Below are 27,536 nucleotides of genomic sequence, written 5' to 3'. Positions count from 1 at the left end.
TGAAATCCCACTCCTTGCTTATAAGTTTTGTATTTAAAAAGCAATAAATACATTGATTGATTGATTGATTTTTAAACATTACTAGTTCCAGCTCCTTTTAAAGCTATTTTACATCAAGTCTGAAGTGAGAAGCTTGAAAATAATGCTTTAAGCAAAGGATGCTTAGTTGAACATTCATATACTTGAATAGTGTTTTTTTTTTTTAAGCTTTTGAGGGAAGAAAACTTATGGTCTTTAACTGGATGGAATAGTTGAACGCACAGAATATGCACTTGAACATTTATTTTAGAAAAGTTCAACCGTTGATAAATTCAGTGTACTTAAATTGATTTATTTTATTTTGTAACAGAGCGGAAGCTGAGAGGCAAAACTTCAATGATTAGGTATTTGAATTTTATTTCGAATAAGAACAATTTAGTAATAATAACATAATGAGTTGCTATTTATACTAATCAGTAATGAAAAATAAATACATTTATAGATTACTATTGGGGTATATATATTTGCTAGAGAGAGTGGTAAGTTGTATTCTGTTGTATTAAGATGGAAATTCACGGTTGTCTTAATTCTATTTTAAAATTACTGTCAGCTCAGAAGAGCTAAGTTTGTATTTAGAGAGAGACCTTAAGTTTTCTCTCAATGTCAAAGTTTTATTTCAGTAAATTGTTAACTGAAAAAGTAATCTATCACTCATGGTCAATCTTTAGAAAACCATTAAATACTTTTCCACTTGTTCGCCTTTCTTAACTTTGTTCTTCTTCTATCTAATTAGCGTTGTCGTATCACCAAAGTGTAGGTGATAGGTGTTAATTGCATTAAAAAAGTTTATACTTTTAAATGGTTTATTACGTTTTAAAGAAATAAGTGTACAAATATCCTTAAACTTATTCTAATTCAGAATTATTATTGGTTCATGGGTAGATTCCGAGTGCTTGAGCCCGTACGACTTCTGAAATATTGTTAAATGTGATCGACTTTAAAGGATGAGTGGCTGTGTTTACTCGTATGTTAGCTAGAGTTTGCCTATGGGCTCCCAATTTGTAACTTTCAACTGCCTCAACAAAGTAATTCTTGAATGGTTGACGTTTCATTAAAGGTGTTGTTCTTGTTAAATAAATATTTATTCATTTTTTTTTCTATTCCTGGAAGCTTTTCACAAGAAGCCACATAGAGGCCAGGTTAGAAAGCTTTCTTAAAAGCAAAGGTGTAAAATCAAGATCATTTGGGAACTTGAAAGCAGTTCTTAGTAGGAATTGTGGTTACTAATTGTTTATTTCATTATAAATTTAAGTAATATCCTTATTCTTTATTTATATTTCTAGTAAACTGAAATTAGCTATAAAAAATAATTGAAATTGCTATTGAATTGAAATATTTCTACAAAATACAACTCAGCAACTCTCCAACAGACTTTAATGGAATTTATGTCATAATAATATTTTGTTAATTCAGCATAATGTTACTAAAATTAAGAGGGTACCTGTTGAGAGTGAAGATATGTAATACCCAGGACCGTACAAGGAGCTGCATCGCTTGTGTTTGTCACTTCAATTGGTAGGCCACACACTGAAACAGAACGTTTATTTTATTAACATGAAACATGTAGTTGTGAAAAACATTGATAGTAAACGAAATATTGAAAAGTCTATTTCTTTGAGAAATTTCTTTCAACTTTTATTTTATTTTTTCTGTTCCTATTATGCCAGGACTTTTATAAATATATAGAGGGCTCCAGGAATCTCAGAGACAGATTAAAAGGAAAAACTTAGTATTTATTAAGTTCATTCATACTAAGGCGAGGTGTGTATCGTGTATATGTAGAGGTCATTTTAAAATTAGAGAATCTCCTTAAATGTACTTCTACATTCCTAATCGGTAAGTTAGTTCTCAAATCCAGACAAGATTTTGTTTGCTTTTTGCATTTTGAAATGCATTTTGTTTTTCTTTACTGTGTGATCCTATATACTTATAAAATTTGCAGACCACATATCTAATGAAAGAATAGCAGGATGATTTTAAATGAAATTGATATACTTTTGAAAATAAATATATTTATGTTATAAATGACAAGTTAAAACATTTCATTACGAGAAAAGTGAAATAAATGGTTTTTGTTAGGTTTCTGATGTGAGATTGTTCCTTGTTTACTAAGAATAGAAATATTGTGTGTGTGTGATGCCTTTTATATATATAAATATCAGCGGACTAAAGGAGGATAGTTGGGGGCCGTGAGCCTGGATACGAGGGGCAGTGGCAGGAGAAAGAGATAGTAGAGACCCATATCACTTTGGCAGTAGGCCCCGCCCCCCAAACTGAACCCAGCAGCAACAGCTAGTCGCCTACCACATCGGGCCGGACCTCTTTTGTCCATTTACTCCACTATCAGCTATTCTTCCAAATCTTGCAAAGCATTTTCACTATCTTGTCCTACTACATTCAACAACTTCTATACTAAAATAATCTTTACGTAAACTTCATAAAATATGAATTTATATAAAAATATAAACAGTATAGTCAATTCGTTTGATTTATTTGTGCTTTCTCCTACTTTTAGAAAAAGAGAGGAAGTCGACTGTGACAGATTCTCGAAATTGAGTACTCATAGGAAGTGCAAACATTGAAGACTATCGTTCTCAGTATATAGACATTATGGCCTGTACGTGTGCAGTGTGTCTACATGGTACATGAGTTAATAGAATTCCCAAAATTTGATATCGGCAACCCTCAAAAATTTCCCTCGAGGGGTCGCAACCCATAGTTTAAGAAGCACTGCTGTATAATATATTGGTTTAGAGTTCCATGATAAAAAAATTTATTGAAAGAATACATCTATTAAAGAATTTATTTCATTTTAAATAGAAAATTTTCTTAAATTCAGCCTTATCCTCAGTCCGTGGTAGAGATGGAATCTCTGAATATTTCCGGGTGGGTTCAGGAGTTAGACAGGGATGTCTTTTAAGCCCTATTCTCTTTTCTCTGTTTGTAGACGACCTTCCGTCTATCCTAGAAGGTGGCGTTATAATAGGAGGCACTAAGATCAAAATATTGCTTTACGCGGATGATCTTGTTCTCATAACCGATAACCCAGTCAGTCTCCAAAGAAATATTAATATCTTAGCAAATTATTGTGACAAATGGAATTTACAAGTAAATCTTAAGAAGTCAAAGATAATGATTTTTCGTAAGGGAGGCAGACTTGCGGCATCTGAGAAGTGGTTTTACAAAGGCGAAAGAATTGAGATTGTAAACCGGTACAAGTACCTTGGTGTAATGTTAACTCCCCGCCTTTCCTTTATCCCCCATCTTGAAGAGAGAGTCTCCTCGGCTAAACTTGGTCTAAACAGGGTCTGGTCCAAATTTATTTCAAATAACAACATCCCATTAAATGCTAAAATACAAGTTTTTAAGAGTGTCTCACGCGCAGTAGTCTGCTATGGCTCCCAAGTTTGGGGCTTTCAATCTTATGAAATCTTAGAAAAATTTCAAAGATTTTTTATAAAGAAGTTGTATGTTTACCATTAGTATCACCTTCTTACATGCTAGCCATAGAGACTGAGTTGCCTCCTTTTGAATCCCATACCCTTCATTTGCACATAAAATATTTAATTTAACAAAAACTTACAGTTTAAAATGTTAAGTATAAGGGTTGATTAAACGCCAAAAGGTACACAAATCAGCAAGCACCCAAAATTTCATTAATTCTTCATTAATATTTAAGTAATTTTACTGCATTAATATTCATTAATATTTTTTAGAATTTATTAGATGTCACAGACCCTTATGCTGGCCATTTTCGTCTACAAAATATTTGTTCAAGTAGCACTGTAGATTGACTGTAATATCAAGTTATTTATAATAATCAAACTATTAAATACAGGTTAAAAAGAAAAACGTTATAAAAAATAAAAAAAAATTATGAGGCTAAAAAATTCAAAACTTTTTTTTATAAAAAAAAATGTAATATGTAAAATAAAGTAAATAAGATATGTTATTTTTAGGACAGCTAATTATTCCAGTATTTTACTATAAGTAAAATTAAATTTAAATAGAGAAATCAATAATTGTTGTTGAATAATCTACTTGTTATAACTGTGTGTTATTTGTGCTCTCGAATATTTCGGTAAGACGAATTCAAGACAGTAGCCTACTCTAACTTTGTCTTTTTCTACTTTAACATGCATGTACATATGTGTGATTTATCATAATTATAACAAAAAAATATTATAAATGAAGTGGCCAGCATAAGGGTCTGTGACATCTAATAAATTCTAAAAAATATTAATGAATATTAATGCAGTAAAATTACTTAAATATTAATGAAGAATTAATGAAATTTTGGGTGCTTGCTGATTTGTGTACCTTTTGGCGTTTAATCAACCCTTATACTTAACATTTTAAACTGTAAGTTTTTGTTAAAGAGATTTTTGTACCTTTTGGATAGATTTTCCTTTTTGTCTATTTTACAAAGTTACATATCTGCTTTACAGATTTTTTTAAATTTGGAATAAGCAATTCTATCATTATAACCTGATAAGATGGTAAGTCGGAACCGTAACTACCACTAGAGAGATCTTTTTAAAGAATGATTATCGTTAAGGTCCCCCAAACCATCCTCAGTAACAACTTTTCTTGAAAAAGCGTTTTGAATAACATAGGAAGGTATTTGTGCGTGAATAGCAAAATTAAACTGCGATTTCATTACTTCCTTTTAAGAGGAGTAAGAAAAATAAACTGCGATTGCAGAACTTCTAGGCAAAGAGGCAAAGATTTTTTAATCGAACGACAATTCATTGATTTAAATCGGTTCACTCATTGATAATTTAAACGATTGCAGTACTTCCTCTTAGTAGGTGCAAGAGCATCAGCAATGTAGAGGAGCTTTAACCACTTATTCGAGCTGAATTTTATCAAAATCAAACTAAGCGTTATAGAAATATTGGTAATAATAGTTTTAGAAAGGTCCTTATTTGGGTGGGGCAAACTCCCCTCCTTATGAGGCACGGCGTCGAGACTTTTAAAGTGCAAATCTGTACAAAATTTCGATTCGAATGACATTTCATTCATGAAAATCGGTTCACGTGTCGATAATTTGAAACGATTCCTATACTTCCCCTTAACAAGTGTAAGAGCTGATCGCCGCTTTAATGTTACGTAGGGGAGCCCTAACCCTATCATCCTACCAAATTTTATCAAAATCGGGCCAAGATTTACAGAGTAATTAGTAATAATAATTTTGGAGGGGCCTTACATAAAGGGGGCTAACTCCTCTCCCATACGATGTACAGGGTCGAGACCCCCAAAAGGCACATCTACATAAAATTCCGAATCGAATGACACCTCATTCATGAAAATCGGTTCACGCGTTTAGGCGCTACGTTGTTTACAAAAAAGGTAACAACAAGAACAAGAACAAGAACAAGAACAAGAAGAAGAACAAGAACAAGAACATTTTTTGAAAAAGCGGTTTTTGCTCATTTTCGGCAACTTTTTTCTCGAAACCTATTAGATCTGGGTGGTTGCAAAAAAATTACAGTTATGAAGGAGGGTTTGGAGTAAGATTTAAAGAAAATTTGGGAATTTTATCTTTTATAGAAAAAGAGAAAAAAATTGTCAAAGTTGGGTGTTTTTCAACGTTACGCTTTTTCGTGCAGTTTTTGATGGTCAACCCTTATACAACTGTCCTACCGGACAGTTTTAATTAAAGTTCTTTCTTTGCCTGATCACCGCCTATCTAAAATTGTTGCCCTCCAGATTATTAATAATTAAAACTGTCCGGTAGGACAGTTGTATAAGGGTTGACCATCAAAAACTGCACGAAAAAGCGTAACGTTGAAAAACACCCAACTTTGACAATTTTTTTCTATTTTTCTATAAAAGATAAAATTCCCAAATTTTCTTTATAATATAGGGCAAATCCTCCTTTATAACTGTAATTTTTTTGCAACCACCCAGATCTAATAGGTTTCGAGAAAAAAGTTGCCGAAAATGAGCAAAAACGGCTTTTTCAAAAAATGTTCTTGTTCTTCTTCTTCTTCTTCTTCTTCTTCTTGTTCTTGTTGTTACCTTTTTTGTAAACAACGTAGCGCCTAAACGCGTGAACCGATTTTCATGAATGAGGTGTCATTCGATTCGGAATTTTATGTAGATGTGCCTTTTGGGGGTCTCGACTCTGTACATCGAATGGGAGAGGAGCTAGCCCCCTTTATGTAAGGCCCCCTCCAAAATTATTATTACTAATTACTCTGTAAATCTTGGCCCGATTTTGATAAAATTTGGTAGGATGATAGGGTTAGGGCTCCCCTACCTAACAATAAAGCGACGATCTGCTCTTACACTTGTTAAGGGGAAGTATAGCAATCGTTTCAAATTATCGACACGTGAACCGATTTTCATGAATGAAGTGTCATTCGAATCGAAATTTTGTACAGATTTGTACTTTAAAAGTCTCGACGCTATGCCTCATAAGGAGGGGAGTTCGCCCCACCCAAATAAGGCCCTTTCTAAAACTATTATTACCAATATTTCTACAAAGCTTAGTCCGATTTTGATAAAATTTAGCACGAAGAAGTGATTAAAGCTCCTCTATGTGGCTGTGAAGTGCCATCATGCTCTTACACCTACTAAGAGGAAGTACTGCAATCGTTAAAATTATCAATGAGTGAACCGATTTACATCAATGAATTGTCGTTCGATTCAAAATCTTTGCCTTTTAGGGAGAAGTACTGTAATCGCAGTTTATTTTTCTTGCTCGTCTTAAAAGGAAGTACTGAAATCGCAGTTTAATTTTGCTATTTACGTACAAATACCTTCCTATTTTATTCAAAACGCTTTCTCAAAAAAATGGTTATTGAGGATGGTTTGGGGACCGTAACTATAATCATTCTTTAAAAAGATCTCTCCAGTGGTAGTTACGGTTCCGATTTAACACCTTATCAGGTTATAATGATAGAATAGCTTATTCCAAATTTTAAAAAATCTGTAAAGCAGACGTAACTTTGCAAATAGACAAAAAGGAAAATCTATCCAAAAGGTACAAAAATCTCCTTAACAAAAACTTACAGTTTTAAAAGTTAAGTATAAGGGTTGATTAAACGCCAAAAGGTACACAAATCAGCAGTTCCCAACATTTCATTAATACTTCATTGATATAATTTAAGTAATTTTACTGCATTAACTTTTCCTTCACATTTTTTAGAATTTATTAGATGTCACAGACCCTTATGCTGGCCAGTTCATTCATAATATTTTTTTATTATAATTATGATAAAATGAGTGATGAATTATTCTGAGTAGTCACATATACATGCATGTTAAAGTAGAAAAAAACAAAGTTAGAGTCGGCCACTTTTTAAATTTCAATCACGGAGGATTCAAAACAATATTTCAGTCTTAAATTCGTCTTACCGAAATATTCGTGAGCACAAATAACATACATTTAATAACAAGTAGATTATTCAACAATATTTACTCATTTCTCAATTGTAATTTAATTTAGTCCCCCTAATTTTACTTATGGTAAAATACTGGAATAATTAGCTGTCCTAAAAATATGCATATCTTTATTTTCTTTATTTTATATTACATATATATAACATTGTGGGAAGAACACCTAGATTGAGAATGTAATTGAAGAAAACTATATTATTTGCGATAAAGCCAGATTATTTATTACTTATTATTACAAAGTTTGACTACAACATAAAATAACAATTACTTTAATCGAAGAATGAACTTAAACCAATGATTTTTATTTAAAAATAAAAATAAATGCATAAAATCATTGATGTAAAAAAAGTTTATGAATTTTTTAGCCTCTTATTTTTTTTATATTTTTTATAACGTTTTCTTTTTCACCTGTGATTAATAGTTTGATTATTATAGATAAATAGATATTACAGTCAATCTAAGTTAAATGGTGTGCTACTTGAGTAAATATTTTGTAGACGAAAATGGCCAGCATAAGGGTCTGTGACATCTAATAAATTCTAAAAAATGTGAAGGAAAAGTTAATGCAGTAAAATTACTTAAATTATATCAATGAAGTATTAATGAAATGTTGGGAACTGCTGATTTGTGTACCTTTTGGCGTTTAATCAACCCTTATACTTAACTTTTAAAACTGTAAGTTTTTGTTAAGGAGATAAGGTCTATTGGTTTAAACATTGGCTCACTCTCTCCAGCTGTTACCAATATGATTTTATTTCTCTTTGGTTGACCCTTCTGATTGTCCTAAACAATTTCTGCAACTTCCAGATGCTATTAATAAGTCTCGTCTGGTGGAGTCTGTAAATCGTGCAGTAGCATCCGACCGGTTTTTATTGTATAGAGTCTTGATTTCGGACCATCGGGAAAAGGTTACGGTCTCTTTCTCCGAGAATCTAAGCCACTCTGAACTTCGCTGGCTATTTAAGCTGAGGGGAGAGTTACTATATTTAAATGGTAGACCTTGGCTTGAGAGAGATTCCGACCTTGAAATGTGTTCTCTTTGTAACTTCAATACCCGCGAAGAGATATATCATTTTCTGGGTGTGGGTCCTCTATTGGCGGAATTTCGAGTTCTTTATTTCAATAAGCGAACTCTTGCAAGGGATGAAATTGTTGCTTATTTATCCGGCCAAGTAAATCCTCGCCCATTGATCCGCTATGCTCGTCATGCTTGGAGAGTTTGGTATATCTGGATTGTGGATTCTTCTTAGAATTTCTTTTCATGTACATTTCATTTATTTTTTGTATTATTTATTTTGAACTTTTTTTCGTTTTTGTACTTTCTTATTTAATTTGTTATAAATGTTGTTTTCTTGTTTGTTCTGTAACAGTTCACTATTATTATTTTATGTTTATACTTTTTATTCATTTTTATTTCATATCTTTTTAGGTCTAGCTTTCTTTGTTTTATTGAGAAAGAGTATTTTCATTTAAACATTAGTAAACTCTGGCAGACGGCTGCATGTAGCCATGCCTATTATACTTTTGTACTAAAAATTTAATGTGCTTATATACTTTTTAAAAATAAAGTATTATTATTATTATTATTATTATTATTATTTTAAATAGAAATATTTGACATAAATTTTATACGGCCGTCCAACCAAAAAGTCCAATTAATCCGAGGTACGATGAATTCTTAGAGAAAGTTTTACTAATAATAAATGATGTCTCAGGATTTAACCATAACTCCAGACCACCTTGTGAGAGGCACTCAAATAGATGCTACTTGTACTTACGATCCAGAATCCAAGGCCGACTCCTATCAAATTATCCTAACTTTCAAGTATGTGATCCACTGAGTTAGGCCATAATAACCGGCAACCTACACTCTGTGCCAGCGTCCAACAATAACCAACACTAGAACCTGGATTTTCATCATTTTGTACAAATCAACAATATATCTATAAACAGGCATACCTATTGCGCTATCTATCCAGGATTTTACTAACTACATACATAAGCATTTAAACCTACAATGACGCTCACATCTATTTATAACCGAATAATTTGGTCTTCAAAAAAAAAGAAAATTAGAGAAACTCTGAATTACTTTCTTTTATTGAAATATTTCATAGTCTCTGGATTATTTTCTAGACTTAAAAAATATTAATAAAACAGTAATTTTTAACAATGGTATCCTAACAAAAGTATAAAATCTAAAAAAAAAAGCAAGGAAAGAAAATTAAGTATATAAAATTCGAATAATCTCAAGATGACGAATATATTTCCTTTGCCAGTTAACTTATTTTTTATTTAACAAAAGAAGATTTAGTTAAGCTGCTGCAATCTTGGCTATTCATAGAAATCATTCTTGCGAATGTATAACTAAATCTATTCATTCATTTTTAAAAGGAAGAAAAATCTCGGCAAACTTGATATTGTCAACAAACCGTACGCATCTTTAAAGAACTTGTCTTCTTGAACAGAATTTCTTTTTAAAGAAAGATCTCTTCGCTTTTAGTACAACACAGTTGATGTATTCAAAATTTAAAACTCTATTACCCACTAATGTATGAGTTTGTGGCATCTATGATATTCTGTTGTATCATTGTACGGTACCCAGCTGACTCTCTCAGACATATACTGTCCTAAATACCAATTAAAAGTTCCCAAGAGCTCTTATTGTACAAAATGAGGCCTGGGACTTCTAATGTACTAGTTTGCTTAGTAATTCCGATATAGTCCAATACATTTTTGGTAACGCCCAGATTGTCACTCTTCTGGTTGATTCGTAACTTGCTATTTTGGCATTAATATCCTAATTTTCGTCAATGCATTAAAAAAAAAGAATTCTTGTGTCACTTGAGAAATACAGAAATAATGAATTTTTATTGCAAGATTTTATCAAAATTGAATGCCAATTGTGAGAAATATTTTCTTATTTTTTTTTTAATGCAAACAACAAGAAAAATAAATTATTTTGCACATTCAAAAGAAAAAGTATTTCTTAAAATGTTCGCTTGAAATTGATTGCGTAAAAAAAACATAATTCAATGAAATTCTTTAATACTGTTCTTCAATGATCCAAGATAATGTTATGGAGGGCCATCCTTGAAATTTTTAATGGAGTGCTTTGCGGTAATGGGTGCACGGAACCTCAATACCGAAGCTTCCCTCTCTTCCTAGGATTTCTCTCTGAGATCTAGGTGAACCAACCGTAGAAAGTGATAAGTTTTCCCACGGAGTATTGCCTGAAGAAGAAGCTAGGTCTAAAACGTAATGGCACTTACGATTTTGTAGGAGATGGAGTAAACTTGAATATGTCTTCTACGAGTATTTGCCTGCGATGCCATTCTCCAAGGAAAATTAAGAGAAAACTAAAAAAATACCAGAGGAACCCCTCTGCTGCAGAGATTGGGACTTGAGAGAGTGCTGAGATACGCCCGGCACCAGTAAGTGAGGCACATAGGTCTTAAGGTGTTATTACAATAGAGGGGGAATCGAAGAATCTCTTGCCTCCTTCTTTGTCCTTCAGTCATTCTGACTGGTGCATTGGTTAGTCCTTTCTTTCTGTCTTGCTTTATTCTTCTTAAGACCTAACCTAACTATTTGTCTCCGCTTTAAGCTCTTGTTATGCCCGACAAAACCTCCAGGAGTTGAATCGACGACGTCATGCGCGTACGCCAGCTCATTATTCTAGTGTAAATTAACAGCAAAGTAATTGTGACGAGAAAAAGTGTATATAAGTATTTTTGCAAGACTTAATAATTTTTTTAAATTATATTAATATAAATTATAAATAAAACTATAAATTCTGGTATTTAATTAAGAAGATAGTTTTAATAAGATGAAAGTATTTAATAATGTGAGAATGCTAGCAGTTGGGAGAGTGTTAAGGTTGTAAAACTGCTAATCTTAAACACGAGCTAGTTTCCACATGATAAAACCAATATATCTTCGCCCGTTGTAACTGTAATAAAAGAGAAACATGAGCGTAGCCAGCCAGCGCCTCAAGGGCAATTCTCAAGGATCGGTCGTCCTTCTCTTATCCATTGACTCACTACACTACCTAATGATAAAATAAATTGCTACACCTTCTCTTGCTAGTCAGATATATCGATTTCTAATATATATATATATATATATATATTTGTTCTTAACGTAAATAATCTAGTTATTCTGTAATTGATTACATTAGGAAATGAATTTAATCCATATTTAAAATATTAATATTTACTGCTTTTAACAAAAATATTTTTTAACATTTTTTACAATTGAATGTTGCAAAAACATTTAGAGTAGATAATATTAATTTAATAAATTCCCACAGGGGGTCGCTGTTTCATGCAGCATCCTGGGTGTTCCTAGCACAGTACTCCATGCACTTTCACTGTACAACAGGGACACAATTTACTTACACTACTACATTCACACTAAGGTACATACACTACACACCCAAGGGCTTACCTTCCCTTAGAGATAGCCTTGGCAAAGGGAGTAAACCCTTTATATCCAAATGTCCTCCATTATGCCAGGGGTTGGGCGTAGCGCCTACAACCCTAACCTGCCTAACCTTATGGAGGAAACCTCCATAGACTGTAATGCCTAGAAAGAAGTAGAAAAACAACTTAATAAATACAACTTTAACTAAAGGACAGTAGGTTGGTAAAAATAATTTTTCTCTTTTATTGTTCGAGTTGTATTTCACTTATTTCGGTAGCATTTACGTTCACTTGTTAGAATGAAGTTACTCGTATATTTCTTTATTAGTCTTTCTGGAACGTAGAGAAATATTTAAAATATAAGAAAGAAAGTTAAGAAATAAAGAAATATTCTTATGAAAGGGTTCTGTGCGAAGTATAAATTAATATGATTAGTTTAAAAAGTTCATTAAAATGATGGAAAGTTGAACACAGTGGGGCGACAAATTAGAGATCAAGACTGGCAAAACGAATAAAATCAATTTCGGTCGCGAATTAAAAAACATTTCTTCTGTCTCTCTTTCAATATAACTTTGTCAAAATCAATTGATTTCTGCAGTGTTGACATTTTATGATGGTATCTTCGTACATCTACGTAAATGACTAGCGTTGAATTTAATTAAAAATATATATAATTAATGTAGGTATTAGGTATTTTTTTTTTAATTTATTTTGTAATTTACAATCAGTAAATATGGAGAGAGTGATGAACTAGTGCGGGAGGAGAGCAGGAGGAGAGAAACTACCCAGCGGTAGCACTCTCTATAGGAGAGAGGAGAATGTGAGGAGGTGAATACAAGGAGGAGAGAGGAGAGATAGGAGATTAGTGGCGTTTAGTTCTTCAGACTGCGAGGAAGTCGCGCGGCTACTGGCGATTCAGTTGGCGAGGAGTATTACGGATGTCAGAGGAAGCGAGAGACAGTACAAGAGGATTAGAGCTAGTCGAGAGAGTAGTATGGTATTTTTGGTATTTGTTCTTGTTTATTAGGTATTTAAAATTAAGAACACAATGAATTAACTAATTTAATGTCTAGAATAAATAAAACTTACAAATATAAAGTAAGTAAACAAAAAAAATTAAGTTAATGCCATGTTTTCAGTCGTCCAACTACCAAGTTAGGTGACGAGGACGGAGGCGGCTAGCTAACACTTTTCTATCAAACTCTTATAATAACCATTATATAAAATCCAAGGCCTAGAGACTGGTAATCGAACCTAATGCCACCCTAATACATCTTAGCTTTGCGGGCCTAGCTACTCTGAAGTCATACAAGTACAAAGTACTTGAACTAGATAGACAATAATAAACTCTTAGACAAACTAGCATAGAATTTAGACTCTGGCATTCTATTCTCCAAGTCATGTTATTTATACTATGAACTTTATAGCCTTCTTTGTGAGGCTTACTTCCTGGAAAAAATACGATACGTGGGTGAATCCCTATTCTCTCTTGACCTTAATCACCTGCCAACCTCTATAACCATACTCCCACAAAATACCCTATTTCGGCAGTATTCTTGGGGAATAAAAGAAGTTCCTCAAAGCTTAGCAACGCCACTTCCAGCAACAACTCTTAATTTTAATTTCTAGAACAACAATCCGATATTAAGGGAGCCATTTCTGTATTATAAACTATGAGGGCCCTTGGAACCACTTTTCTTTACTTAATCTACTTGTTCGACAATATTTGGAGGATGTAAAGCCTGATTATCTTTTCAGGATTTTGAATTGTCTCTTTCTCATTTCAGTGGCTAGAAATTTGTTTCTAAAATAATACGAAAAAAATTAAGACTATCCGTTTTTTCTTTTATCATTAGTTAAGATAATAATAATAATAAAGAATTTATTGTGAAGAAGAGTTAGCTTACTAATGGAAAGCCAGTATCTGTATTTTCTAGTTGAGTAAAGGAGAAGTATATTAGTATCAGATAAGGTGATATCGACAAGAGCCACACTAGTCTTTAGCCACAAGACTTTAGTATTGCTTCTATGTGATTCCCCAACTGCTCGGTTTTCTTGTATTTGACCCTAAATACTAAGTTTTCTTGCTTTCGTATTCTTTAAAACAATAAATTCTGCCAACAAAATGGTACATTTATTCCATAGTTTGGTTTTGTATATTATAATACGAGCATCTAAAACTGCTTTACATCTTCTAAGGCCAACTGATTGGAATTTCTTAGCAACCGTCTTGCTATGCTTTCTCTCCTATTTCAAATACAAATAAAGGATTTCGAAAGCAGTAGCTTTCTCAAAAGTTAGTCTGTCAAGAGGAGTTTTTTGAAATTCGATATTAAAATACACAAGAAAATGAAGACGTTTCTTGAAGAACTTCATACTTATAAAGATTAAGATTAAATAATATTAGGCGGCCAGTTTTGTGAAAGTTTCAATTTGGTATAAATCTGTCTGATGAGTGTGATAAATTGCTGCAAATTTTCATCTATTTTGAAAATTACCTTTTCAAAATTTTATTCTGAATCGTTTTCTTATCCATCAATAATTGTCGAAGTTATTAATAAAAGTTTACATCACATTAAAATATGAATAATATTATATTATAATCTCTGTCTTTAAAGAAATTGTAAAAGCGAATTTCTCGTTATATTATTGGTGAAATGTGAGACTAAAAGCACGAATAATGTTCGTGCCATATAGAAGCATCCCGGCTTACCGCTGCCATTTACTTGTGGTCGTTGAGATGGGGGTTATCATCCCTGTTGGAGGACTTAGAGTAGACAACCAATTAGTTTCTCTAGCAACCTTCTGTGCCGGATCAAAGGGATAAATCTGTGAGCTCGCTCGCTCGTTCTCTCTTCTCGTTCTATCTGAATGTCACATCCTCATAGTTGCTCATCTTGACTCACATTCTCCAATCCTCTTGCCTTTTACAATTTCCCTTGAGGCTCTGTCCCCTACGTTTTCATTATTCTTACTGAGCTTTAATATTTCTTCTAGATATTTTTATATTTTCTTTTTCCTAGATCATTTTGTAATATTTGTATTGATATTATAGTGCACCTCACACTGCATTCAAAACTGATGTGCTTATTTCGATTCTATGCGAATTCTTGCCTTAGGAGAGTCATCAATGTGTATTGGTTATTCATTTTTTAATACTTTTATATTTACATCAGTATCCTAGAAGTTGTCTTTCTTTAACAATTCTTATTTGAGTGGAGTTGATTGCCTTTTAACTAACAATATATCGATTCAGTAACTTCTTCAAAGGAACAAATAGCTAATCACGTAAGAGAAATTTAAAAAGCAGTTTGGTTAGACGAAAATCTCCGATAAGAAGAGTAAGCCAAAAATGTTTCACAAATAGTTAACCAAAAACAGTTAACTATGGAAGAAATTTACCTGATGTTCAAAAGAAGATGGCATAAACGGGAGGAAGAAATAAGCTGTTTAAAACATTCATTGAACTCCCAGGCGCAATTGCAAAAATGTTTGTTACTAGCTGCTGGTGGAGCACTGATTACTGACTGGCTGATGAGGGATAAGTAGTCTCGTGAGATGCACTAAGATTTTAATGACCTTTACGTACAGCGATAATTGTAAATGCTAATTATAGTCACAAAAACGCCAAGCACTTCAAACGGTTGTAATAAAAAAAAAAGACACTGTCAACTTGAGAATGGTTCCTTGGCCAAAAGCGCTTTTATAATTGTTTTAAAAATAAATTAGTTAACATTTTTTTTTTACTAAAGAATCCCAAATAAAATTCAGATTCTCATTTCTCTTACTGCAATTACCATTTTTCTTCAAAATGGGATTTCGTTTTTCTCAATACACTTCCTTTAAACTAAATTCGTCCACTATTCGATCGGTAGTGTTCGAAGCTGTTTAGAAAGAACATTTTGCTAAAAAACAAGAGCAACTGAAATACACAATTAGCCGAGAAAATTATATATTTAAAAGAATAGAGTAAATTAGCAGATTGGTAGAACGGTTTCTTTAAGTAGTTCAGATGTACAGTTCAGCAATAACCAGCCAGTGGTAAGTAGAACTACAAAACCAGCTACTTTTCACTTACTACGTAGCCTGCCATTTCTTTTATTAATAGGATCTGTATGAAATGAAAACATTCCCAGCTTTAGACTCAGAATTATCAAAGCAACTAATTGAATTTATGAGAAAGAAAAGTTAGTTATACTTATAATCTAAATATTCATTATTGAATGTTATCAGTGAAAAAGAAATAAGAGAAATAATCTTTACAAGAAGGAAAACAAGAAATGCAAATAATAATAAACAAGGGAAGGGATTAGCTATGAGGTTAGCATACTGGACTCCCACGCGGAGGTCCCGGGTTCGAATCCAGCAGCTGACCCTTAGATTTTCTTTTCCTAGGAGCTTCTTACAGCTCACTGTCCGGTGATGGACTGTAACGAGAGAACGCTGTCCGGAGGCCGGCAGTGCACTGGAAAAAGCTCCGGGCGCTAATAACCTCAGCTGTTGATGCGCCAAAAAAAAAAAAAAAATAATAAACACCTAGTTCTGTATGAATGTAAATAATATATAGTGATAATGAGAAATACTGCAATAGTTAGTTCTGTGTATAATTTCCTTTTCATTATGAAGATTTACCAAAGTGAAAACTTTTAATGAGATATCTCTAACTTATCAACTCTAAAGTATATATAAAAGAAAAATATCATTAGATTGTGCCTCAGCTGCTTAGTTGCAGTAATGAGAAGCTTTTCATCTGGTGAGTCAATTTCAGCCGAAAGAAGGCTTAGCCTGTCTGTCTCGTTAACTTCGCTTACTATCGTTAAATTGCTCCCGAGGAAAATGAAATAGAAGAATAAATGCCTGCAGCAAAACTTATTTAATACAATAATTATTGATGGCTAAGATATATTATATTTATGCTAGTCGTATCACAAATCGTAATGATATTACCAAATTTCATTACTTCTATTTTATCAAACATAAAACATTTATCTTTATCTACATTCTAAAATCGAGTTCATCAATCAATCAAATAATTGGTAAAGTAGCAGAAGAAATAATTGCTAACTTTCAGCAGAACGAATTTAGCAGCTTTGCAACCGGTCATTTAGAAATTAGCTCGCCCATTCAAAGAAGAGAGATCATAAAATTTAACTGGGCAATGGAATCTTCTGTTCAGCTTTTAGCCAGAGACATTATTAGCCACTTGGACCCGATCTTCACGTATTAGAGTAGTGGAAGGCCATCACCTGTCAAATAGTAAAAATACCAGCGCATTTTGCGGATTAACACAAGTATTGTAGAAGCTACAAGAAATCTGTAACCAGGGCAAGAACTATTTCCAATGGTGCTAATATCTAAGCAGTATTATTTATTTATTGCTTTTAAATTTTGTACAATTCATAGCAAGAGTTGGTCTCGGTTACCAATTACTATATATATATATACAACACACAATAGAATGATACATACAATTTTATAATATATTTGCTAATAGTTATACACAATTAAATAACTATGAGAGAGAGTATACAAATAAAAAGAAAGAAAAAGTAAACAAATCTGCGTTTAAAAAACAAACAAATAAGAAATATCAACCCACAAGTATAGCTCTTAGCCTTAATGCATTATAAACATAAAAATATATACTTTTTAATTTACTCAAGTTATCAACAAAAAGGAGATCATCTATTTGGTCTTGAAACTTTACATTCGATCGCACATAACTTCTTAAATAAGTATCCCTAAAGAAAGATAATACAGTACACTCTAACAAAAAATGTGCAAATTCATCTTTAGAACATTTACATAAAGAACAAACATTATCAGGATTGAAGCTATGAACAGTTCCATTTAGATAAATTCTAGGTTTGATTTTGCTCATTAGGCGGATTTGTGACAAAGCCCGAATAAATTTAGGATCACATCTGAAGTAGATGTATGGTTCAGGCAAACCAAGAAGGCTTATGCTTCTAAAATAGTTATTAAAGGAAGCATGAGTCACAGAAAGTACATCCTTACTCAACAAATTATTATTAAAACTTTCTATCAAGGAGTTTTTCCTTTTTCTTAATTCCTCCGAACTTTGCGCTAGCCACACATCGTCGCCACCTATAGAAAATAAGAGTCTTCTAAATTCCATTACCCAGTTATAAGGCAATTGAATAGTATCTGACTGTTCAAACAAACTATTATAGCAGACTCTTGGTAGACTATCATGAGGTAGATTTAAGATTTTTGACCAGAATCCCAACATTCGTTTAAAAATTAGAGCTTTAATATGCAGCCGATTACTTTCCAAACGGACAAAAGCGTCAGGCGTATTGCGAGAAAGATGCAGTAACGATTTTAGGAATTTTAAATGCACTCTTTCCAGAAGGTCGAAATAATTAGGGCTTCAAATTTCCGAAGCATAGAGTAAAACACTCGAAACCATACTGTCAAAGATGTACATCTTATCCCTCCAAGAGTTGCACCCGGATCTGGCTATGAGACTCAGCACGGAAGCCATAGCGACAGAACTTTTTTTTACAAAGTGCTTGGCCGCTAAGATAAACTTGGCGGAGGCGGAAAAAGGGACCCCCAAGTACGAAGCGCTGTTTACTAAACTTAGCTTACTTCCTTCATATAAAAAATCCCTTACTTTCTTCGTTCTACCTCCTTTGTGACAGTGTAGCACTACCGTTTTTTGTGGGTTCACATTAATTTGATTAATTTCACAGTAATCCGACAGCAATTTCAATTTATTTTGTGCATCATACCAAGAATAAGAGGTTATTGCCACGTCATCTGCATACATTAAGATCGTGACATCCTTACCACCCTTAAGGTGAATACCCTCCACACCTCTTTCCCTAAAAAAACCTGCAAAATCACTCAGGTAAAAATTAAAAAGCAGCGGACTGAGCTTTTCCCCCTGCAGAACCCCCTGCGACACTTCTATTTCATTAGAAAGACGGTAGTCTTCCTCTATTAGCAACGTGGCTTTATCATAAATCTGTTTAATTACCCGGATAAATTTCGGGCTAACCCCTATATTAAATAACTTTTCCCATAAATGATTATGCGGTATAGAGTCAAAAGCTCGTCTAAAGTCAACAAAAATTACAAAAATATTTCTTTTTGTTAGACGTAACTGATAATTAATTGCTGACGATAAAGTAAAAATAGCATCCGTGCAACTTTTATTTTTCCTGAAGCCGAACTGTTCTTCGGGAATGATATTGTTACATTCCGACCAATTAGTTAGTCTCACACTAAGCATTTGTGTGAACAATTTAGTGACAATGCTAAGCAAGGCAATACCCCGGTAATTATGATGATCCATTGGGTCACCTTTCTTGTAAAGCATTTTCATTTTCACTTTGGACCAGGAACGTGGGATAGATTCCTCATGCCAGATCTTATTGAATAGGTTCAACAGATAATGGAGCCAAGAGTCTGGCAATAATTTCATACCCTCGTTTAGAATACAATCTAAACCAGGGGCTTTTCCATTTTTGCTAATCCTAATACCATTTATGATTTCCTCTAAAGTAAAACTGGTATCCAAAATAGGATCATGCACCCCAAAAAAAAGAAATATCTGTTAATATACGTTGCGGGTAGACTGTCCTAAAAAATATCTCCCAATTTTCCACATCAATATTGCTATGATGAAAATACGATTTTTGAAATAACCGGATAACACCCCAGAACTCTCTTGTGTCTCTGGCTTCCCCAAGTTTTTCTTTAATAAAATTATAATAAGCCTTCTTTGTTTGCCTAATGAGTAAAGTATGCTCCTTTTTGGCATTGACAAAACTAGTTAAGCAGTCTTGAGTCTTACATTTTCTATACTGCCTATATAAACGGTTTAATTCATTCTTAGATAATTTACATTCTTTAGAGTACCAACTATTAGAAAAATGCACACTGAAATTCCCCCTGCCATGACTATACCAGGTTGTAATAATCCCCGCTCCAGATAATGCTAGAGAAATCGTATTCAAAAAATTATCATATAAATCCTCCACATCTTCACTACAATAATAAATATTTTGAGAACATTCAAGTTCTGCTCTATATTTTATCCATTTCTGCGTGTCATTTCTGGAAATAACTGTTCGTTTACAAACATGATTATTAATAAGAGGACATTTTAATGATAAATAGCAAAGCGCGTGGTCTGATGAGCCAAATAATGGGGAAACCACAAAATCATCACAGGAGTACAGAGTTACTTGATTAATCCAGACCAAATCTATCACACTGCATCCATTAGGGCTGAGAAAGGTGTGCTGAGCAGGATAATCGCATTTCGATCTGCCATTAACTACAAACATACCATAAGATTGCATAACACTTACAAGCAATTGGCCTCTTTTGTCTAGCTTCTTATCCAAAGAGATTCTCTCATGTTTGAAAGGAGTACCAAGGAACTGATTAACATCTAAGCAGTTAAGTTCAGCGATTCTGGCGTTAAAATCACCTCCCACCACTAAATGATAGGAACTGTAATTAGAAATAATGACATCCATCTGGTCTTGAAATAAATCAATCATTGTCTGGTCGGTTATGCTTGGGTTCCAGTAATTAGCCCATAGAATTAAAGGGGTTGGCTGAATATCAATCAACAATGCAATCCAGAAATGGCAGATGTGTAAAACAGAGACTTTACCCACTAACTTATTACAGCAAAAAACCAACATTCCCCCACTATTTCTCCCTCTCAAACCACTCCTTACAGCTAAACTACAAAAATAGAAATAATTCGCTAAAAAAGAGGGTGTATTAAATTTTTCTTTACAAATCCATGTCTCTGATAAACAAATAATATCATTAAGTAGAAGATCATTAATGTCTTTAGTTTCCATATGAAATAGCGTATTGAACCCTCTAACATTCCAAAAACAAATTCTATTTAAATCAAAGTCAAAAGAAAATTCACTGTTTACCTTATAATTAACAATATTTACGTTATTCTCCTCTGAGACAGTTGTCAGCTTCTCCGCATCCTCTATTTCGGCGCCTCTATCGCGGTAGACTTTTTCCTCAAAAAAGGTTTCAGCGATCCCGCATCTAGGTTCTTAGCAGACTTAATTTTCCTTTTCTTAGAAGTAATGGAAGTAGATGACCTGATGGAGGTATCCGTTTCATCACCAACAGACTCAGCTTCGTAAAAATCAGCCTCATTTTTAACTAGACCCAAGAGATCACCAGAAGATTGAATATAAACGGGTGTAGCGTTTTCCGCTTTTCTAACCAACACTTTTCCATTCCTAGTCCAAGTCCGAAACAGTTTTCCTTCCTTTACAAAGTTTCTTGATTGCTTTAATAACCCATAATTAATGGGTGATAAGTATTCATTAATAAAAATTGGCGAACGAACAACACCCATAAATTCAGTATTTAGTTTACTTTTATTTATTTTTGCTTTAATAAGAAAATTAGTTTTTTCTGAGTGTTTCATAAATTTAATGAATACAGATGGAGGGAGATTATTTTTGGTAATACGACGGCGGTAAATACTATCAATTAAATCGGCATTAAATGGAAAGTCAATTTCATTCGCTAACGCCGTAATAAGTAGAAGTAAATCTTCATTTTCCCTCACAGGAATATTATCTACCTTAATTACATTTTGAAAAGGAAAACTAGAAAACTCAGCAAAAGCACGATTTAATTCTTCAATTTTAGAATTTAAATTTTTATTTTCAGTTAGTAAATACTCAATGCTTTTATTCGTATTTTTAATTCTTTTATCCAAATTCACAGATAATTTATTAATTTCATTTTTAATATCGATTATAGCAGACGAAGTACCTTGATTGTCCACTTTTAGTGTAGATAGATCTTTTTGAATAGTATTTAGATCGTTATTAATTGTTTCAAGCTTGGAGAGAATGACAGTGAGCGCATCCCCTCCACTAGCAAGACTACAGCTAGCCGTATTACTCATAGTCACTGCCAAGTTTGGACTTTAACACTTAGCACAAAGTAAATATGCAATGGCACTACAAAATAATCAACTAATCACAAGTTTTTGCATAAATTATTGTTTCAAACAGCAGAAAGCAAAAAATAAAAGTTATACCACTGTATTTAGCGGAATTTTCTGAAACAGTTGATATAAAACTCACTATACAAAACTAATAATAAACCGACCAAAATTAATAAAACACGAGACAAATACAGAGACGTCCGTACACTATCACGGCTCGAGGCCAACCATCTAAGCAGTATACTAATTAGTTAATATTCTCCAATGTAACAAGTGTAATTAGAATACGGTTAATCTTTTTTGATGCTAATTATTCAATATAAAGGTTAATTGCCAGATTCAGACATAATTTTCTATTTTTTTTAGATGTCAACCTTTCGACTGTTGTCTCCAAGATTGTGGAACATATTTTACAGTAAAAATATTATAATATACATTAATTTGATGATAAAAAATAGTTAGCAACCATTACTTATAATATTTAAATAATAATTTCGGTAAATTCTCTGCAGATATCGTTTAAATTTCTTGAGCTTTTAAATCGTTTTTATATAAGATTTTTTAAGCATCAGATTTTGCAACTTATTTTCCCCACTTTTCGTTTCCAATTCAGTCTGACTCGACTTACTAAGCATGAGAAGGAATTACTTCACAAATGAGAAGTAACGAGAACAATCTTTTTAACCTAATTTCAACTTCTTATCAGAGCCATTTAATCGATATCATGTAAGCTTTACATTGTGGTGTGAGTGTTGTACATATTGCGGTTTAACGTGCATGTTAACCGTTTAAGCTGAGCTTAGAGTTTAACTAAATGAGATTTAAAGTTATAATTGTTTAACTAACAAGCAATCATCAGAGCTTTTAAGCCAAGCACACTTATTTCAGAAAGTGGTGTAATTAATTTCTCATCTCTAAAAGATTGATGAACCAGCAACCATGGGTATTATTCTCTTTTTTCACGATAAAAGTTCCCTTTGTCTTTCGCTCTAGAGGGACTTTAAGTACTTCCAAACTCTTCTAAATTGAAACATTTTTTGTTTTGTTTTATGCTATTATTACAATTTTTTATTAATTGTAGGGCGCTTAAATATTTGTGGTAATTATTACTTGGAACTTTGTCAATGCCTGCCTCCTTACCATATATTCACTCGTTGAAAGGTTTCTATCTCTATCACTAGTTAGCTCTTCGGAAGATAAAATTCTAATCCGAGACGACAATATGGTTAACGATCACTGAGCTTATATCTTACTTTTGTCATAGTTAGCGATTGCTCTGCAAACCGGCGTCAATACTATTAACCAAGCTTTTTTTATTCTAATGTAATTTATTAGCAATCCGCAATTTGCATTACATTGTAACAAATAAATGTGATGCTAGCACTGTTCGTGGCTGGATCAGCAGGAAAAGGGAAGTTTAATTGAATGGATTTGAGAAGTAAAAAATTGATGCGTAGGATTTACGGCATTTAGATGTCAATTCTTTCAACTATTTATGAAATTCATCAAAACATAATTAAGATAAGATTAAATAAGGGCGGCCACAAGGCCTACGCCACTGCGACCCCTTTGGATCTATTGTGGCTCCCCGACTTTTAGAGCTCACCCTCCAGACCCGTCCGTTTAATTAGACTCTTAATTCTGGAGAGTGACTCCTGGGTAAAGCTCTCAGGCCTTGGTTTTTCCTCCCCGAGAAGTAACATCCTTAGCCATACAAGCCCCTCACACTGACACAACACGTGCAGTGCAGTTTCCTCTTCTTCCTGGCAGAACCTACAAAGGCTGTCATCTGCCAGGCCCATGCGATGCATGTGTTTTCTGAGTCTGCAGTGGCCAGTTAATAGGCCTACAATCATCCTGATAGCCCCACGGCCTTGACGGATTAATTCTGCAGTCAGCCTCGGCGAATAGCCTTTTATAAACTCCTTCGCCTGTCTCTGTCCAGTGGTGGCGAGCCACCACTCTTGAGACCTACTCTGCACCCACAAATTAATGGCCGCAGTCTTGACACACTTCGAAACCCCAAAACAGGGCTCCGGGCCAACGAAGTGTCCCGCAGAGCCTTCCCGGGCCAATAAATCTGCCACTTCGTTTCCTTTATATCCTGAATGACCAGGTACCCAAACCAGAAAGACCTTATTTTGGTCACTAATTTCCTTCAGGGCACCCAGACAGTCCCAGACCAGCCTTGAGTTGACCTGGTAGGAACTAATTGCCCGAGAGCAGCCTGACTATCCGAGAAAATTACGACCTTGGAATTAATAATTCCTCGCCCTATAATCTCGGTAGTGCAGAACCTAATTGCAGCTAGCTCAGCTTGAAAAACTGTAGCTAGCTTTCCTAGGCTAACCGAAAAGCTACATTTCGGCTTCACCCCGTACACTCCTGCCCCTACACCCTCTCCCATCTTGGAGCCATCCGTGTACCACATCGAGTCTCCCATAACTGGGGGTCCACGTCTCCAAGCCTCCCGGTCTCCGATACAGACTTTGAAAGGCTTGTCGAAGTTATATTTGGGAGTCATAAAATCTGAAGGCAGGCCCAAGATAGGGTCCGCCTCCAGCTCCTCGTATAACTCTTGATACGCTCCTCCGTGCCTAACGGTAATAGGAGCTTGTCCTTTCATAAGCCTAGTGACAACGGCCCTTACAACGCCTTGAATATATATGTGCAATGGGGGCAAATTTAATAAAACCTCCAAGGCCGCAGTAGGGGAAGTCCTCATGGCACCAGTGACACTCAGGCAAGCCAGCCTTTGAATACCACTTAGTGCCCGAACCCCACCCACCTACAAGGTTTTCGCCCACCAAGCCACCGCCCCGTGTGACACCATGGGTCTAACTACACTTTTATAGATCCAGAGTGTCATTCTAGGGCTTAGTCCCCAACTTTTCCCACACAGCCTTTTACAGCAACCTAAGGAAACCTTAGCCTTGCGGGAAATCATATTAAAATGTGAATTCCATGTAAGCCTTTTATCGAAGATAACTCCCAGATACTTGGCCTCCATGGACAAGGGGATAGTAACTCCCCCCAAAATTGGTTGCTCCAGTCCACCCAGATTCTTCCTCCTTGTGAAAGGGACAACCTTAGTCTTCTGCGGATTGATGGAGAGACCCTCCTTTCTACTCCACCTATCAAAACATAATTACGATTTCATTAATTAATAGTAATACATTAGTCTGGTATTTTATCTAAAGCTATTCAAGACAGAGTACCTTTAGAGAAGAAGATTCAATAACCACACGAAAGTTGGGTCTGGAATGAAGGAGTTTATTGATTGCAAAACCAAGGAATCCTGTCGAATAGAATGTAACAGCAAGCTTTAGACTTATATTTGTATATGCGTGGTAGAAAAATATAATTTTTATTGAAGAAGGTTTTTGCTTTTTATGCATTCCATTACTTAACGAAATTCAAACAATATTGCTCTCAGCTAAAAGTTGTAAAAACTGTGCCATCTAATTGGAATGTTTATAAAAACAATTTCGCCAGAGCAAAGTAAACTGGTGCAAGGGACATGAAACCAAACTGCGATACACTCACTAGCTTAACATTTCAATATATTCTGCTTGAAACGTTGTGGCTTTTATTTAACGTGGTAATTTATTTAGCATTTTAGAAATTTCATTTATCCCTATATTAATCTGTTTATATCTCTAAACTCCTTGGAGAAATGGACAAGCGGGAGAATTAGTGAAGTTTGTCACTGAATCTCCATTAATTAGTTTCTACAACGAATTCATGTAAATTTAATCTGCATGTATATCACGTAGTTGGAAATGCTATAAATTGGATTTTTATTCCATTCTATAATTCCTTAATTTTAATTTTGTTTTCTGTTCCAATATTCCAGTTTTATATTCTCTCTTATTTTTTAAGATTTTTTTTTTTTAATGTTTAAATAATTGAATTTGTGCGTTTCATCAGAAACTTGTGACCACATTTACAACAATCTTAAGATTGATCTACTTTTAAATTTAAATTCTTACAAATAATGAAATATTATACCAAAAACAATAAATAAAATTCAAAGTAACTCTGTTAATGTTTATAGCTTTAGGATTGTATTTTGTATTTCATCCTATATCTTTAAAAGGTATCCTATTGCAATGGGTGGCATGTACAAGTATATGTATATAATGTAAGACCCAGTAAAGACGTGATAGGACTCGCCCAGCCATTGCACTCCAGGAATTAAAGTCAGGCTTGATCACTCCAGGAGATCATTGCCGTCTTAAGCGGCGTGGTGGGTTTTCTGAGTGGGAAATCGAAGAGAAGGCTTGAGCGGCCGGATTAGGATGACTAAGGACAAGAGTAATTAGGTCGATTAGTTTGGAAATAAAAGGATGCCAACGTCTTAATAGATGGTATAATTGAAAAAGTAAAAAGAAGCATTGGTTTTTTCCAAATTATAGGATACAAAAGAAGCTACAGAATTACAAATTATTCGTCTGAGGAATTTCTATAGGAAGGACTGTAACCTCTGGACGATAGAGGGTTTTGTAGATCCTATAATTTTCATTTAGTACGTTCTTGTGGGAAGTAAAAGTGTTTTGTTGGGGGTAAAAAATAGTAATTTTAATTACTAATTATCCTGAAGACCATTAATTAAGTGGATAAAGACATGCACCTTAAGTCAGTTGAATGCAACTTCGTCAGGGAGAACCAAATCGAATGGATGCCTGACTTAAAAAACTGGCGAACCAGGACTCAAGGCCAAAATGTGTGGAGAAGGATGTGTACAATCTCTTAAAGGAAATATATTCCAAAAACTATATATTTAAAAGAAATATTTGATTTTTTTTCCAATTTGATATAAAATTGTGTTTGTGTCCTGTGAATGGGAAAGTTAGACGGAAATATTGTTTGATATAAAAAATAGAAATAAAAAGGTATTCCCCTCTTTCTATATATTATTTACGAGTTACGTGTATTTCTTTAGGTTTTTCTTTCTTTTTCTTGAGACTGCAGAGGCAAAACTCTTTTAACAACTCAAGATATATATTCTACATAACTTTATTACTAGTTTATTTTATGCTGAAAATATGTCCTTTGTATATTGTCACAGCGCACTCTGTTTTTTGTTTGTTTTTGGTTATGTTTTTATCTCTTAAAAATTACAATCCAGTTCTATCACCATTATTTACTGTTTATAATTGCGTATAATATGTAATTTCTCCATCAACAGCATCATAAAAACCTCAAGTGTTCTTCCCTTCATAAGCAATTTGTTCCATGCTTGCAGCCAATCGGGCAAGAATAAGTTGGTAGTGCATACGATATCACGGAAAGATATTGTCACAAAGGCGAATAAAATGCTTGGCTTTATATCTAGATCTACTCGAAACTTTAAATATGTCAGAACCATAATTATCCTTTACAAAGTAATGGTGCAACCTATTCTTGAGTACTGCTCTGCTTTATGGTCTCCTTATCAGAAAACTTACGTCAACAAACTTGAATCACTTCAAAGAAGATTCCTAAGATTGCTCTGGTATCCAGAGACAAAAGCCATGACGGAGGTGCCGTACGATGACGTAATGGAATTTACTGGTTTGAGTACTTTACAGTTTCGTAGACAAGCCACAGACTTAAATTTTATTTTCAAAATTCTAAATAATAATATTAACTGCCCTGAACTTTTATCATTGTTAAATTTTCACGTGCCAACAAACGGTACTAGA

General features: G+C 33.8%; 1 protein-coding gene across 1 annotated transcript in view; it reads right to left on the bottom strand.

Annotated features, from left to right (window-relative positions):
* The window catches only part of LOC141449227 (uncharacterized), a 334,517-nt gene that overhangs the window by 53,237 nt on the left and 253,744 nt on the right, over positions 1–27,536 (bottom strand). Inside the window, exon 2 of the mRNA XM_074118445.1 lies at positions 1,481–1,566. Within this exon, the coding sequence (XP_073974546.1) occupies positions 1,481–1,566 (86 nt within the window). The remainder of the gene's footprint in view (positions 1–1,480; positions 1,567–27,536) is intronic.

The sequence above is a fragment of the Rhodnius prolixus genome, unplaced genomic scaffold (assembly GCF_049639745.1).
Source record: "Rhodnius prolixus isolate KJV_2025 unplaced genomic scaffold, Rpr scaffold_2, whole genome shotgun sequence".
Taxonomy (NCBI): Eukaryota; Metazoa; Arthropoda; class Insecta; order Hemiptera; family Reduviidae; genus Rhodnius; species Rhodnius prolixus.
This window is presented reverse-complemented; position numbering and strand designations above follow the sequence as displayed.